At 34.7% G+C, this 15,211-nt stretch overlaps 1 protein-coding gene across 1 annotated transcript in view; it reads left to right on the forward strand.

Moving 5' to 3' along the window:
• TMTC2 (transmembrane O-mannosyltransferase targeting cadherins 2) overlaps nucleotides 1–15,211 on the forward strand; it is a 255,410-nt gene that overhangs the window by 215,756 nt on the left and 24,443 nt on the right. Inside the window, exon 10 of the mRNA XM_084306356.1 lies at nucleotides 8,737–8,851. Within this exon, the coding sequence (XP_084162482.1) occupies nucleotides 8,737–8,851 (115 nt within the window). The remainder of the gene's footprint in view (nucleotides 1–8,736; nucleotides 8,852–15,211) is intronic.

Consider the following 15,211-nt stretch of genomic DNA (forward strand, 5'->3'; position numbering starts at 1 on the left):
AATGAAAAGATCTTCTGAAGAGAACAGTGTCGTAATGAAAAATTAAACATCAAAGTTTTATTGATAGGAAAGAGAAGTATCAGCTGTGACCTAGGAATGAGGTCTTACTGATTTCTTCAAGAAACTTTTATGCCAACTGAAGAAATACCACCTAGGCTCATAGGAGGGTCAGTTTTTATCTTCATCAATGAAATGAATAAAACTGACCTCACAGTGTGTAATTCCAGTGAATGAACTGTCCGTTTGCCCAACTGTCAGGTTGGCTAAATGCAGTGTATGCAAAGTAATAAATAAAAGAGTGCATGGATCTGCTCTATTGGGAATACCAGATGCTACATGGTGATTGTGTGTTGAGAAATTAAATTCCTTGATGTGATGGGGTCAGGGCCAACCAGATGCAGTACGTCCATCACTAAGTCACTTTGCCAGCCTTGCCAATATGCACTCATGAACCTTTCAGCAAATGAAATTTTTTCTTGCCTTTTAAAATCTTTTGGAAATCCTAACACTAAATATGTCATAATCTTGTAGGGAAGCTATATGAAAAAGTTTATGATAGAACATGTACTTTTTAAGAAGGAATTTCTCCATCTTGTGCATACAGTGCTGTCAAAGTAAGATGCTTGGGATACAGCTTGTACCTGCTCCTACAGTATCAATAAATGTTATTCAAGGGACACAAGATTCATAGACCTAAAACAGGAAGAGAGATGTAACTGGCTCACATAAAAACTTCACTAATCTTCCAACCTTTTTGCTCCCAGAACTCTCCAATAACTTAGATTTAAGAAAATCTTCAGCTGCTATTAACATAGAGAGTAATTCTTAGTTCCAAAATGAAATTGAACAAGAAAGATGTATCAGAAACAGAATTATTTGGAAGAATATACTAGTTTTAAGTCGTTTGCATTTTTCTTGGCAGCTGTGAGTAACTTTAATGAGCATACAAAGACGTATTCATAAATTGTCAAGTCCTTTTTGCTGCTCTCTAGGCTGTTGCTATCATACAACATTAAAAGAAGATTATTGCAAACCACTCTAATAACTATTTATTCCAAAATCCCTTTAGAACCAATTGCTTAAGTGATGGAATGTAGTGGAGTACTTCCAAACAAGCTAGGTCACCGACCCTAAATGCTGTGGAATGTACATGTTTCTGGCTCTCCCTTTAAGTTTCTCTTTAAATCTAATCATTCTGACATCCTGAATATGTGGCTGACTCTGCTTCCTCAGCACGATATACTAGACTGTTCAAGAGTTATCATGTAGAAATTTTAGATTAGAGACAGTGCTGGAAATGTGTCTTTATGCATCTTTCATGTTGCCAAAATTTGGGATTTCTGCAGGAACTGAAAAAGCTTGTGGTGCAATGATCCCCAAAGACTTGTTAATGATTATGTGTTCTGACCCATGAGTACCAACTCATTATGAAGATTTTTGAAGACAGAGCATGGAGGTGCTACAAAAGCACAACTGAATAGTTCTTTCCTATCCAAGTATCTCTTTTCCAAATCTTATATATCACCAGGTGTCTGGGGAATTATATAGGGTCCAGACTCTAGCTTAGGATTTGTAAAAACATCAGGTCCTCTGCATTATACATTTTCATCATCATTTTTATGTTTTAGTGAGAGCTTGTAGTGATCCAGATGTGGTCACAAGATCAGTCATTGAGTCCCAAAGGCTTGCAATTTAATTTTTTCTCTGTTATCTCTGGTTGTGCTCTGGATGACATCCAATGGTATATTTAGCACGACTGCAACAGATAAGTTTTTCAGACAAATAAAAGGTTTAATAAGAAAGGACTGTTCTAAGCCAGTGCTGATATTGATGTTGCACCCACTGGCTTGCATAGTCTTTCTATTCATTTTATTTGCACTGAATAATCTTCTTGATAGAAAAGAATTGAGGGGATAGACTCCCCAACAGTTCTTTCAGAAAGAAAGCCAGAAAGCAGGTGGAAAGATGGAATGGGATATAAGGAACAGTAAAACAAACTGGAATGCTACTGCCATCTAGGTGATTCTAGGTGATTTAAGTTCATCTTTGTTTCCCCTGTCACATCCTACACATTCAGTGAGAAATTGTCTTAACAGGCCTTGAAAACAAGATCTTTAAGCAAACATTCCCTTGCTCTGGGAAATGCTCATTCACAGCCAATGAATCTGTTTTGAAACTCTGAGAGGAAACAGTTACATTAGGTCATGTCTGTTGACTTGGCATCTTGCAACATTGATTCATCACCCAAAAAGTTTTGGATATCAACTCAGAGGCAAGGTCTTTCCTCTCATTTCTTCCCCAGCATATTATGGAAATTTTTCCATTTAGAGAAATATCACTTGGCATCTGCTCTTTTGCTCCTGATTGGCACAGGGGTAGTGGTGGTTTCAGTCACGGTTCTGCGCATGCCAATAAGAATATAGTTCAGTTCTCAAGACATGATACTGTAGCCTTTCTGTGTGCTTCAAAGACTCACAAAATGTGTGAAGTCACTCAGAACCTGATACCTGTTTTGGTTTGAGATGGAACGCTAAGTGCTTTGAAAGCTTCAACAAATATTGGGTTTCAAATCCTTGGTGTTGAATGTGCTGAAAGAACCACTAGTGAAGTTTATTATAAACAGATTTGACATTTGAGTTTATGGTTTTGATATATCCACTTCTCATGTTAAAATAGTTGTTTAAGTTGCTGCCATAGAAGGAGAAAACTCTTTTGAAGAGGATAAAATGCAGAAGATTTGGTGATGAAGGTATATCTATTTAAAAAAGCAAGTGCTAACTACTCTCTGTTGGGATTAGAAATTTTCTTCCTTCTTATTCAGAAGGTAGTTTACTCTTGTTTTTGTTTTGTTTTGTTTTTGTTTGTTTGTTTGTTTGTTTGTTTTCTGCATTAATAAAGACAGCAGGACAAGAAAGCAAGCTGGAAGCAAGTTGGAAGAGAAAACCCAAGAGCATCCCCAGAACACTCAGAATGTTTCTTTTTAAAAGTAGTAGTAGCAAGATGCACTGTTTCAGAAACCCTCTCTGTTCTGGTACAAAGTATCTTTGAATGGATGCCAGTGAGCGAAAGAGAATGAACATTTCAACTAAGGAAAGATCAGTGCAACTTTCACTTTTATCTAGTGAAATAAAAGATCATAGTGCCAGTAGGGAATAGTTGAAGCCAATTCTTGAGGCACGCACTAATGCGCTTGTGCTCTGAACATGAAAGATTGTTACAAACAGGCATATCCCAACCAATTAATACCTTTTATATTACAACAAAATAGCAGGACTACCCATTCAGTTTATAGCTTTTAAACTGGTGTTGGCACAGGTCTTAACAAAATGCTTTACAAATATTCATGGTCATTTTAGAGAGAGAATTATACAGGCTTTTATTAAAGCTCTATGCTTTATTATTATTATTATTATTAAAGCTCTTAATTAATTATTATTATTATTAAAGCTCTATGCTTTCATCTCTATGGATGAATAGTTGTTAAAATTTTTGACAGAAGATGAAAATCAGTTCTTTTCAACCATGGGGAACTGGAAACTGGTTTATTTTATTTTATTTTATTTTATTTTATTTTATTTTATTTTATTTTATTTTATTTTACTTTATTTTACTTTACCTTATTTTATTATTTATTTAAATTATATATATTCTTTTTCTTTTTCTTTTTTTTCAGAGATAAGTGGATTGCATATATTGTCTTATCATTTTTTCCAGTCCAATATAGACTCAAAACCACTGTTGGTGATTTGCAGGAAAATGTTTGAACAAAGCCGTAGGTATAGGATCCTTAATTTTTAATACTATTTTTGATGCTTAAGTATCTTAGAGTTTAGAGGAAAAAGAAACATGACTAAGAGGTTAATGAAGTATTGACTTAGTTCCCTTTTGTCAAAGGTCTTTAAGAACTCTTGGCTACACATTTACACTCATCTCTATGCTATCTAGCAAAGATGGAAAATTCTATTTAAAGTAATAATGCTGCTCCAGACAAAGAAAAGTGTTGTTGAAGATCACATCTGGAACTGGACTGTGGATTTCCCACTCTTGTTCTGGAACAGCAATGAGAAATATTCATTCCTTGAAGGAAGAAAATCTTGGATCCAGAGCTTCTAGAAAACTATTTTCTAAAAATCTCATTCTGATTCCAAAAAACAATCAGACTACCATAATTTATGCTGTTGGCAAGACTCAGATTCATGACACCTGCAATAAGAGAGCTCTGTATGTGATGTTGGGCAGCGTCTCATAAATCACACGGTTTGCCAGCTACCTTTCAAAGAAGAAAATCCTGCATGTAAATTTAGACCCACACAAGAGGCTCCTGGATCCAGGGGCTCGTGGATCAAACTTTCTGATCCACCTTAACACTCTGCCAGTATTTTGCCCTGTCTAGTGTTCTTTTCTTGGGAAAACACATCTTTATAGCTTTGACAGAAGAAGTTCAGAAGTCGCCTTTTTATTGAAGAAATTGCAACACAAAACTGCCAATCCAATTCATTCTTCCATGAACTTAGTGTATCATTTTAAAAGGAGCTGTAGCTAATGTTTTCAAAATGGGTTATCTCTACTTAGATGCCGTAAATCAAATTTAGATGTGTGAATAAATTTGGTTTGCATTTCAGGAGAACCTGGCAAATCTCAATTCTTAACTGAAAGTTTCCACCTTGTACTGTGTCTGTTTGGGATGGAGTTAACTTTTTTCATAACAGCCTGGGTGATGCTGTGTTTTGGATTGTGGCTAAAGCAGCGTTGATAAACACACCAATGTTTGGGCTGCTGCTGAACAGTGCTTGCACAATATCAAAGCTTTCTCTTTTCCCCACTCTGTCCCCAGAGGGGATACAGCTTGGACAGCTGACCCAAACTGGCCAAAGGTATATTCTATAGCATATAGTGTTATGTTTAGCAATAAAAACTGAAGTAGAGGAAGAAAAAGAGGATTTTTGGCTTCTAAGGTTAAACAACTTGCTGGGCATCAGTCCACATATGAGAAGCAGTGAGCAATTTCCTTTTTTGTCTTTTTTTTCTCTCTTTTTTTTTTTTTTTTTCTTTTTCCTTCACATATTAAACTGTTTTTATCTTGAACCTCAAATTTTCTTGCTTTTGTTTTTCCTTTACTGTCCCCTCATCATGCTGGGGGGTGAGCAAGAAAGTGCTTGGCTCTGGTTAGGGCAGCCCACCACACAACTGCATGCTCAAGTGTAGACTTTTCCACTAGACTGAAAAGGTAGCAGTCATTTATATTTGTAGCCCAGTCAGTTTATGGAAATGCTTAATCAGCAACCTCTGATTAAATTACCTCTACTTAGGAAATGAGTGGGGCAGTTGCAGGGTGTTCTCCTCTCTTGTTTGCAGTCAGAATTCTGTAAGAGTTTAGGTGTAAATGATGCTACAGTTGGTTTCAGGAGGGTGCCATGTGTCATCTGCTACCTATCCACTTAACATGAGGTATTTCCACTGTTATTAACCCTTCAGTGCAGGAGAGAGATTTTTTTATAGGAATGCACAGTTGAGAGTTTTCTGGAAAGTCTTACTTGTACTTAGTTGGTGTCATGGATTAATTGCAATTTGTTTTAGATAGCTTTGGTAAAACTGCAGTAAAGATTATCCTTTAATATGTTATATAAAATAATAATCCTATTATAGAGACACTCTTAAGAGTCCTGATAGTAAACAGAGAGCGAATTCCATTTTTAACAATTTAAAATGTTAGAGTTGTTGCTGACATTTTTGATATGTCCATGTAGACTAATGGAATGTATGCAGCCAGAATCATAGAAAAAGCCATTAATAAAAATAAGCCTTTAGCTAAAGCAGCTAGCAATGCACTTGCTTTTCAGTAAATGTAAATAATGATGTTCTATTCTAAATTAGCCTTCTTGTAGTAATCCTAAAGCATGTAGGAATTTCATAATATTTTTAGTAGTATGTTGATATTATAGACCTCTTAAAGAGCTAAGAATTAACCTAGTATATGTTGCTTAAGACAGCCAGTAAACCATTAGTATTGGTTTGAAAAGGTTTCCAAGAATGTAATTTAGTAATTAAATGGATGAAGAGAAAGAATTTTACTGTTTTAATAATGTAAATCTCAGTCGAGAAATTTGTTGATTATGTCACATTAAGTTGAATGTACCAGCTACATTCTATTACATTCGGACTAGTTATAAATATACCTAAGATAACATCTCTGTTGAGCTCCAGTGTTGAAATGTTTCATACAGACGGCTAGAAGTATGGTTCTGAAGATCTCTCCCTAAAAATCCTTGAATTATTTTTGATGAAGACAATAAAGAAATATTTTATTCCACCCTTTTGGAATTAATTAGGCTAATGATCAGTTGACATTATTTTCAGGTTCTAAGCTGCAAAATATTTTTTTATTTTATTTTTTTTCAGAATAATCTTCAAGGCTTAGTACATCTCAAAGCCTAAAAGGTTATGTGTTCTTTCTCTCCTCCTGTATAAAGAGTACATCCAGTTACTACCATCTTGCTTTCCTAATCCAGTACTTTCCATTATAAACAAACAAGCAAACAAACAAAACAAAACAAACAAACAACAAAAAAATGCCACCCACAATATTAACAGTTTTAGGCTGGTTTGCTTTGACATTGACCTAAAGATGAGGGATGCTCTTTCAGTTCATTTGAAAGTGAATTGGAATATCAATTAAAGTTTTATTTTCAAATAATTCAGCCAAATCAGGGGATACGAACTGCCTATTGTAATTGGTAGATTGTCTGAGAATTTTCAGATTCAGAGATTGTCCTGCTGTATATAAAGCATGTCCTGATGTGGTACCAAAAAAAAAGAAAAAAAAATGTAACTTTTGTCCCATTTTTTTCCCCATCTTGACATAAGGAAAGAGAGAAAATATTGACATTTTCTCATTCATAAGAGACTTCCGTTAATGACTCAAGCAATAGTTTATAATTCTGAAGATAAATTAATTTCTTATGATCAAAATTGTTCTCATATGTTTTCTTTTTATGTTTTTCCCTTCCTCTCGCTGTTCTAAGAAAGCCTTTTTGTAAATCATTTATTTCTGGAAACAACATAAAACATCATAGTGCATGAAAGGATGGCGCATAGCTGAGAGTGGATGTAACTGAAGCAAGCAAGGCTTATGCTATGAATGCAGTAAGATGTGAATGTTTTTCCGAGACTCTTTTGCAGATCTGAATATCTAAGACATAGGTGACTGTCTGAGTAAAGAATCTCCTGTCTCTTGCCAAGTTGAAATGTATCCATGGAGAAAAAGCAAAAAGCTAGGAAAGCTGTCTTTCATCACTTTTGGTATTGAGATAATTCCTTCTGCAAAAATGTTCATTGTACCCAAGCATTACTGGATTCACTGTGCCCTTACAGACCTTGCTGGCTCTGGTTAAGTGGATTTTCTGCAGAAAAATATAGAAAGCAACAGGGAATGTATGAGGAAAGGAGGCAAGAAAGAAAGAAAATCACTTACCATGAGAGGAACTCATTTTTTCATGGACTGTTGTTCCTGAAGAGGCTTGTGGCCAGTGATGACTTGGTGGACTTTTGGATGAGTGATCTTATTTTTCAAAAGTAAGATAAGAAAGGAAGGATGGGATGTTGGAGCATATAATCACCATACTTCAAGATGGCTTTTCCAAATATAAGGTTATGCAGACACAAAGTCTAGACAGCTGAAACCCTTTGAAAAGTCCATGATCCAAAAATAACATGTTTTACAAATTAAGTGTGAAAAAGTCATTAAAAGGAGCAGAACTACGGTGGTTTGAGTAGCTTCCAAAGTGTTTTCTTCTTCACAGAATCACAGAATTTCTAGGTTGGAAGAGAACTCTAGATCATCGAGTCCAACCTCTGACCTAACACTAACAAGTCCTCCACTAAACCATATCACTAAGGTTCTTCTTCAAAGGAAAACTCAATTTTGTTGAGTTTTACTAGTTGTTATTTGCCTATCTTTTGAAACTACTGTACTTTAGTTGAAGTTTGCTTAATGCTAAATTATTTATTCTTCTCTGTTTTAACTTGGTGTGATGATTACAATATTGCCATTTGTAAAAATTCAGTCACATGATTTTAGCTATCTTCAGGTGTTTTTTTTTTGTTTGTTTTTTTTACGTGAAAGGTAAGGATTACTTAGGAAACATAAAAAACTGCAATTCTATTAGAATCATTGATATATGTGATAAAGTGTCAGTTCATCAAGGTATACATATACAAACTTTTTAAAGCAAAGTATTGCTTATAATTCTAAAGCTGGGGAAACATTTGCATATATGTATGTAGAAGTAAAAAATATATTTGATACGATCTTTGAGATATCCTTATAAAATGGGAATATATTTTGCTTGTAGAGGCTATTTGATTTTATTTCTTTTTCCTCTGAGGAAGCAAAGATCAGTATAACTATAAGCAGAAGGGCAGGTTCTTGAAGACAGGCCTCTCTCAGATCAAGGGTATAGTTTTTTGACAGCTTAGTTTTATTGTGACATTATTCCTAATCATAAATATCTTTTGTAAATATTTCAGTTAGTTATTCCTATCATATCTACTGGATTTTTCTGTATTTTCTACATTTTAATTATATTGCAATGCAGAGTAAATCAATAAATGACCAAACACTGAGTGTGGGACATCTAATTTGTTTTTGTTTTTTAATTCTTTTTTTGTATCTGTATTTTCTGAAGTATTACCTATCAGTTGTTTTACATGAATTCATGTTCATGTACTCTATTCCAGGTCAGTTCCTCCTAGAAGAATCCCGTCTAATAGAAGCAGCTGAGATGGCAAAGAAAGCAGCTGAACTCGATAATACAGAATTTGATGTTGTTTTCAATGCAGCCCATATGCTCAGGTTAGTACCTTTACATGTCTTACTTGATTTTCTTCTCTTGTTTTGGAGAAAAAAGTCTTTACAGCCTTTGCTTAAAAAGGGTTTATTTTTAAAGCTCAGGGACTGTTTTGAATAATTTAATATCTCTAATAAGATGAAAAGAAATGTAATGAAAGTGTTGTGGGATTAGGACTATCTATTTCTAATATTCTATGTGCTAGCTCATAATTTATTGCCTTTACAACTTCCGTTGTTCACAAGTAGGTAGTTCTTTTTACTTGCATATAAAACAATTGTTTCTTTTGTGAAGAACATCCTGCAGGATTTCCTTTGATCTGATCTCTTAAGATTTAGGATGCATAGCATTTGAAAATTATAGATCTGGAGGTAACTAGAGAATATTGGAAATATCACCTTTTGTGTTAATATCAGTAGGGAACACTAGGATGATTAGACATCTAAATATTCTCGGGTTAATGCTGACTTTTAGACACACAGGAGCAATTACTATTATCAGAATCTATGATTTTAAATGTAGTCATATTTAATTCTGTTCTCGTATCTGAAATGAATAAAATTTTAGTTGCCTTTTTTTCCTTTTAAAGCTGTTAGACCTGGATATTCAGTAACATTGAGCTTCTGCCTGAACGTGATCATTAAATTCATATTACTTTAATAGGTATCATCCACACTTATTTCTAGGATAACTATCTAATTATTATCTATTGTTGACTTGACAGTTATGAGGATACTTGATTTCATTTAGATTACATCTATGCTCAGAAAATGGATGACAAGGAAATAAAAAATATACTTCATTAGCATAAAACAGTTATTGAGATTATTTATTTAATGAATATCTGTCACTTGGCTGTTTGTACTTTTAACATTTAGGATATGAAATGAAAGGAAAAGAAAGTGATATTAAAAAGAAGGTAGAATCAGCTTCAGCCAAGTGACCTGTGTTGTAGAATGAAGTTTTTTATACCAGGATTTTGAAATAAGCCCCAAAATATTCTTAGATATAGCTCTTACTGCTTATAGATTAGAAAAGAAGCACAGACAAATGGTTCACTGATATATAATAGTTTGACCTGCAACAGGTATATCCACTATTTTTCCTTCCTCCTGATTATTTTCTGAAACTGTCTCCTCAATTCGGGAAGTTAAAACATCTAGTTTAATTAAATAAATTCATAGACAGAAGCATAGTAAGTTAGGCATGAAAGCTGAATCCAAAAGGATGTAGATAGCCAGATTCCTACTGACTTCAGTGAGTGTGTTGTGCCAGATAGTTTAACGGTGTAAAATGGTGTGATATTTTTGGTGTGTGTTATAAAATGTGTTGGCATACATCAATACTATTTAGCAATAGGCTTACTACATGACTCACTTTCTCTGTGACCACTGACTGAAGCACTTCAGGTCTTCAAGGCATATCTTTACACTGGGATATGAGTATTGTTTCACTCTCAGTGTAAGAGCTGTGCTGCTGTACTGTACATCAGCCGTGGTTACCCTACTTGATCTGGTTGGGACTGGACACTTCTAGGAGGTTTCATCCAGCAATGAGCTTAGGTACTCTGAATGGCATTCTCTATTTTAATTCTAAGCACTAATTAAAACCTTAAAACAACAGCAACAAAACAACAACTAAGCCAAAGGCTTTTTAAAAAAAAAATGTGCTGATGGTTTAGCTTAGCTAGAATCTATCTGTGCTCCTATGTGATACCTAGTTGATCTAGTTTTCCATTACAATAGTTATCTTTCTTTGTGGAAGACTGTAATGGCTTCTTAACAGTTCTTGAAGTCTCAACTGGCCTGGATGATTTAATAAGTATCAGGGTGGTAAAGTCAAATTCAGTGCTGCCAAGTTTTTCCTTAAAACCGCATGCATAATTGTTTGAATTATTTTTGCTAAAATGTTATGATCCTGCTGTCTGCCTTGGTTTACTGCTTTACTTAGCAGTTTATTCAATGTGTTGTTTACATAATAGCAACTGGACAAAGAGAATGTGTATCCATACATTGGGAAAGCAACTACAAATCCATTATGAGTCTGTGGAACTTCAGAAAAAGCTGATTTTCAGGATATTTAGAGTGAAGGAGAATAGTGGTGATTCCAAGTGGAAAGCAGATACCAAGAAATTAATGAAGAAAAGAAAGGGGTACTCAGACTGGAACAGAGTAAGAAAGCTGGAAGCTATGGATACTCAAGAGGGTCATAAATGAAAAGCTGAAATTATTAAATATAGCAGTTTCATGTAGGCAGACAATAGCTATTGAGGTTGCTGTAGAAATCTATAAAAACTGATTGGTAAGTAAGAATTTTGAATGTACTCCACAGCTTTGAGGTTATAAAATACAGAAGTTCACAAGACATAGAAGTGAACTGTTTTGAGAGAGAAGGAGGGATACATTTTAAAGATTTGTTGTGGATTAAGAGAAAGAAATTGATATTGAAGTGGGTGATGCAGGATGTCCAAAATGTCTGGGAAGGTAATAGCAGTAGCTCTTTTTTTTTTTCTTTTTGCAAATTCTAATATTTTTGTATTGACTGAATGTTCTTCCCAGTGCCGTACTGTTGATTCAGGGAAGTATCATCTTTCCCTTTTGTCATTATCCTGTTTCCACCATTACCCCAAGGAGTGTCAGGAGATTTAGAAACATGAAGATGCTTATTTAGAATTGTACATAAATTCTTTATAATCTGGGTTACAGCTGCTTTGGGTGGATAAAATCACAGCATTCCCTCCAAGTTCAATTTGTTTTCTACACCAGTAATTAACAATTTTTGAAAAATTTGAACAAGGCATACACTGGAGTGCTGTGAATTAATGTTTTGTTTGTTTGTTCTTCTTAAATTTGCAACAGAACTGTTAACTGTGTCCTAATGCCATAGCTGTATTTTAGATAGCCTGTTCTCAGTTTTGCAGTCACAAGAAAGATTCCAGCTCCTTCTGTGAGGTATTCCATCACTGTTTACTTTCTGTCTTTGTGACTAAGTCTGAAGCTGAGGTCAAGTTTGTATTATTAGTGAATCTCCTTTTTTTCCTAATTACACAAACAGTTAATCATTTTTTTGCCTGGGTGATTTCTGTAGGATCATGATAATGCAATGTCAGATGAATTGAGTCACCTGTAAGAGGAGTGAGATGTGGGATGAATGTAATAATTTATTTTCAACAGTCTGGTAACTTTTAACTTGAATAGTTCTTGCTTGTGAAATTTGTTTTCTCACAGAATTTGTTTTTCAGACAGCTATATTCAAGGGTTATGTAGCTGTTGTTTTTTTTTTTGAGGTGGTTCTTAAAACAGTAACTGCTCGTGCGTTTTACTTTTGTAGTGTTTGCTATGCTTTTGCTTATAGCCTCAGCTTGAAGCCTTTCGGTAAAGCTAGATACATCTGAATGGAGTGTAGTGAAGCATATATATTGGGAGTGCCTTATGGTGGCTCTAACTTCAGTGACAGAGTCATCTCTTAACATTGCTGTTTCACTTGGCAGTTGTGTACTGAGGTGAGACAGGTTTCCTGTGAACTAAGAGATGGTTGAATTTAGAATGAGGAATGGCAGTGTAGTGACAGCGCTGTACTAATTTGAAACAGGAAAAGAGCTTCATGTTGTCTTCAAATGAAAACAAGCATAGGGAGAAGAGCTAAAAAGCACTTTTTTGTAGGAATATTTCTTTTTCATGCTTCTCTAAGACAATGGGTTGCTCTGGGCAACCATTGTATTACATGAAGTCATTGCATGCTTATTGGCAATTTAAAAACATAAGTTTGAATTAGAGCAGTGCTACGTGACTTGGTCTTCATTTTGCAGTGAACATCTATGTGAATATTTTGGCTTGCCAAACACACTGACTGAACATAAGGTCTAGTTGCTGGCACAATCTCACAGATACCAGTTCACCCTATATTGTTGCCTACACAGATTTTATTCACTATGTAACTGCTATCGTTGTATTTAAATATGTATATGTATGGCTAACTATATCATTCCTGTAAAATTCTGTAATTGTTGTAAAACCGAAAATATGGATGAAGGGTTATATGTATGGAATGTCATTATAATTTTGGTATGACACAAAAGGTTCCATTAAGAATGACAAGTATCAAAAATCTGTTCTATTAAATACGGACCTCTTTCAGGAAAATGTCTTTTTCATAGTGGGACTGTTATCCATTATTTCACTTTAAAAAAAAAATAAAAAAAATAACAGCCTGACGCTTTAGGCCAAGCAACTGGCAGTTTAAAAATAGCCCTTTCCATTCACTTGTTTATGTATCTAAGCCAGTTTATGTATCTAAACATTGGTGTAGTTTTTTCTCTCAAAGCAGTATTTTTTCCAGTGGTTAGCATAAACATTTAAAATGAATGTAAGTTGAATGTAACTGGGTGTCAGGAGAACCTAAGAGAAATGTGTTGTCCAGCACGTTTAGGAAGTGTCATTGGTAATCACCTGGAACTGGTGAAACACAGGAACTGGTAGGTCTGTAGGCTCAGGTAGAGAGAGATGGGAGAATAAAGAGACAAGACATTTTTGTCCCTTGAAATAAGATTGAATGCTAGATGTTAATTGGGGAAATCAGATGTGTTTTCAAGGACAGTCCTCATGAAAAGATTTGGAATACAGGTTGAAATATACATCTTAAGTATAAAAAGGGCTCTGTCTTCCCAACTTCTCTTTACTTCTTTTCCTTCCTTTCTGTTTTATTATCAACATTTTGTCTAATGTTTTACTGCGATGTGAATTATGTTTCCTTTAGTGGTGTCCTTCCGTTTTTTGACGTTGATCCAGAGCCCTTTACTGCTTAGTGGCATAGGGTTACTGCAATTTCCTACCCCTGTGCCTTTTATTTTTCTCAAGGGATAGCCATTCCAAGGCTTAACATAATGAATTTCTAGCATAGATCTCCAGTGAAAATGTGAACCAGAATTCTCCCGTATCTTAACTAAAGGAGCAGTTGCTGAATGCCTCAGTAATGGAACTGGCATTTTTCTGAACAGATTAGTTGGTGTGTGTTCGTTTATATAAGCCAATTTTAATAGATAATTATAAATTTAAATTGATTTCAATTTGAAAATTAATGATCAGTATGTGCATGTGGGAGGAAAGCAAGCCATGTATTTCCACTTCTGGGCTAAAATTGGACAAGATTTTAATTTGTTCTATATTTACGTGCCAACAACACTTTTTTGAGCTGAAATGTATGGTCTGTGTCTGCCCCTGGGTAAAGCACCTTACATGTATGGGTTTTCACTACATTCAGAAATGCTTTGTTTCCTGACAGTTCTGTGTAAACAGGAAAAAAAAAGCTGTGTGACATATTTCATTTTATGTGCCTTATAGTAAGTCCTGAAATTTGGAAGTATGATATATATATATATTTATATATATATATATATTTTTTTTTCAGTAGTTTCAAGTGCTACTAATGCCCCTCAGGGGTGATACAGAAGCACGTTAAAAGAGTGTTTTTAGACATTCAATTATATTTAACCACAGCAACCACTGTGTTGAAGATGCATGTCCAAAGTAATATCAAACAGTTAACAGGTATCAACTGGGTTGTACGTGTTAAATTGTTAGTCAGGAAGTGGTTTCAGGCTGCATGTGAAGTATGTGAGAAGCTTCAAAGGAATTATCCATCCTCCCTTTCTCTTCCCAAGAGCAATAACTGTCTGTTAAAATATGTTGATTGGAAATAACTGCTTATCATGTATAATGTGGCTAAAGTTTAAAATTTTAGTGGATGGGAATACAAAATTAGAACAAAATGTGATCACTGAACAACAAAGCACGTGAAACATCACATGTAACTAACAAAGTAATATCTCCAGATACATGTGCTCAGCTGACTTATTCTCAGCTAATTACTGTTCTTTGAAGGGGAAGAAAAAGTAAAAATAATAATCCATCCTGGTCTGTTTTATCCTTGTTTTCTAATTTTTCACTTGTATCATACAAATGCATCTGTAATCACATAACAAACAAGATCTCTTATATGAAGACAGCTAACTCTCTCTCCCTATTTTTTTTTCCTCCTTGGCTTCAATATTGTGACAAAGCAATAGCAAAAGATATGTAGCTTGCCAGTTGTTCCTACATATTTACCGTCTTTCTCATAACTTGTATGTGATTGAGAGATACTCCTTCAGCCAGTGGCCACAATGAAAATTTTGAGAGAGTTTAAGAAGGTAGAGACAAAAGAAGTAGACAGGAGTTTGAGAGACAATGTAAAAAGGGCCTGTTGAGCAAAAAAAATGCATTTGGATTTCTTTGGCAACATAATGCATTCTTTTGAATGCATTAAAATTAAAAGTGAGGGAACGAAGGCATAAAAATTAAACTACTAGGAGAATGTAGGCGCCATCT

Source organism: Netta rufina, assembly GCF_964035555.1.
Source record: "Netta rufina genome assembly, chromosome: 1".
In the NCBI taxonomy this organism is placed as follows: domain Eukaryota; kingdom Metazoa; phylum Chordata; class Aves; order Anseriformes; family Anatidae; genus Netta; species Netta rufina.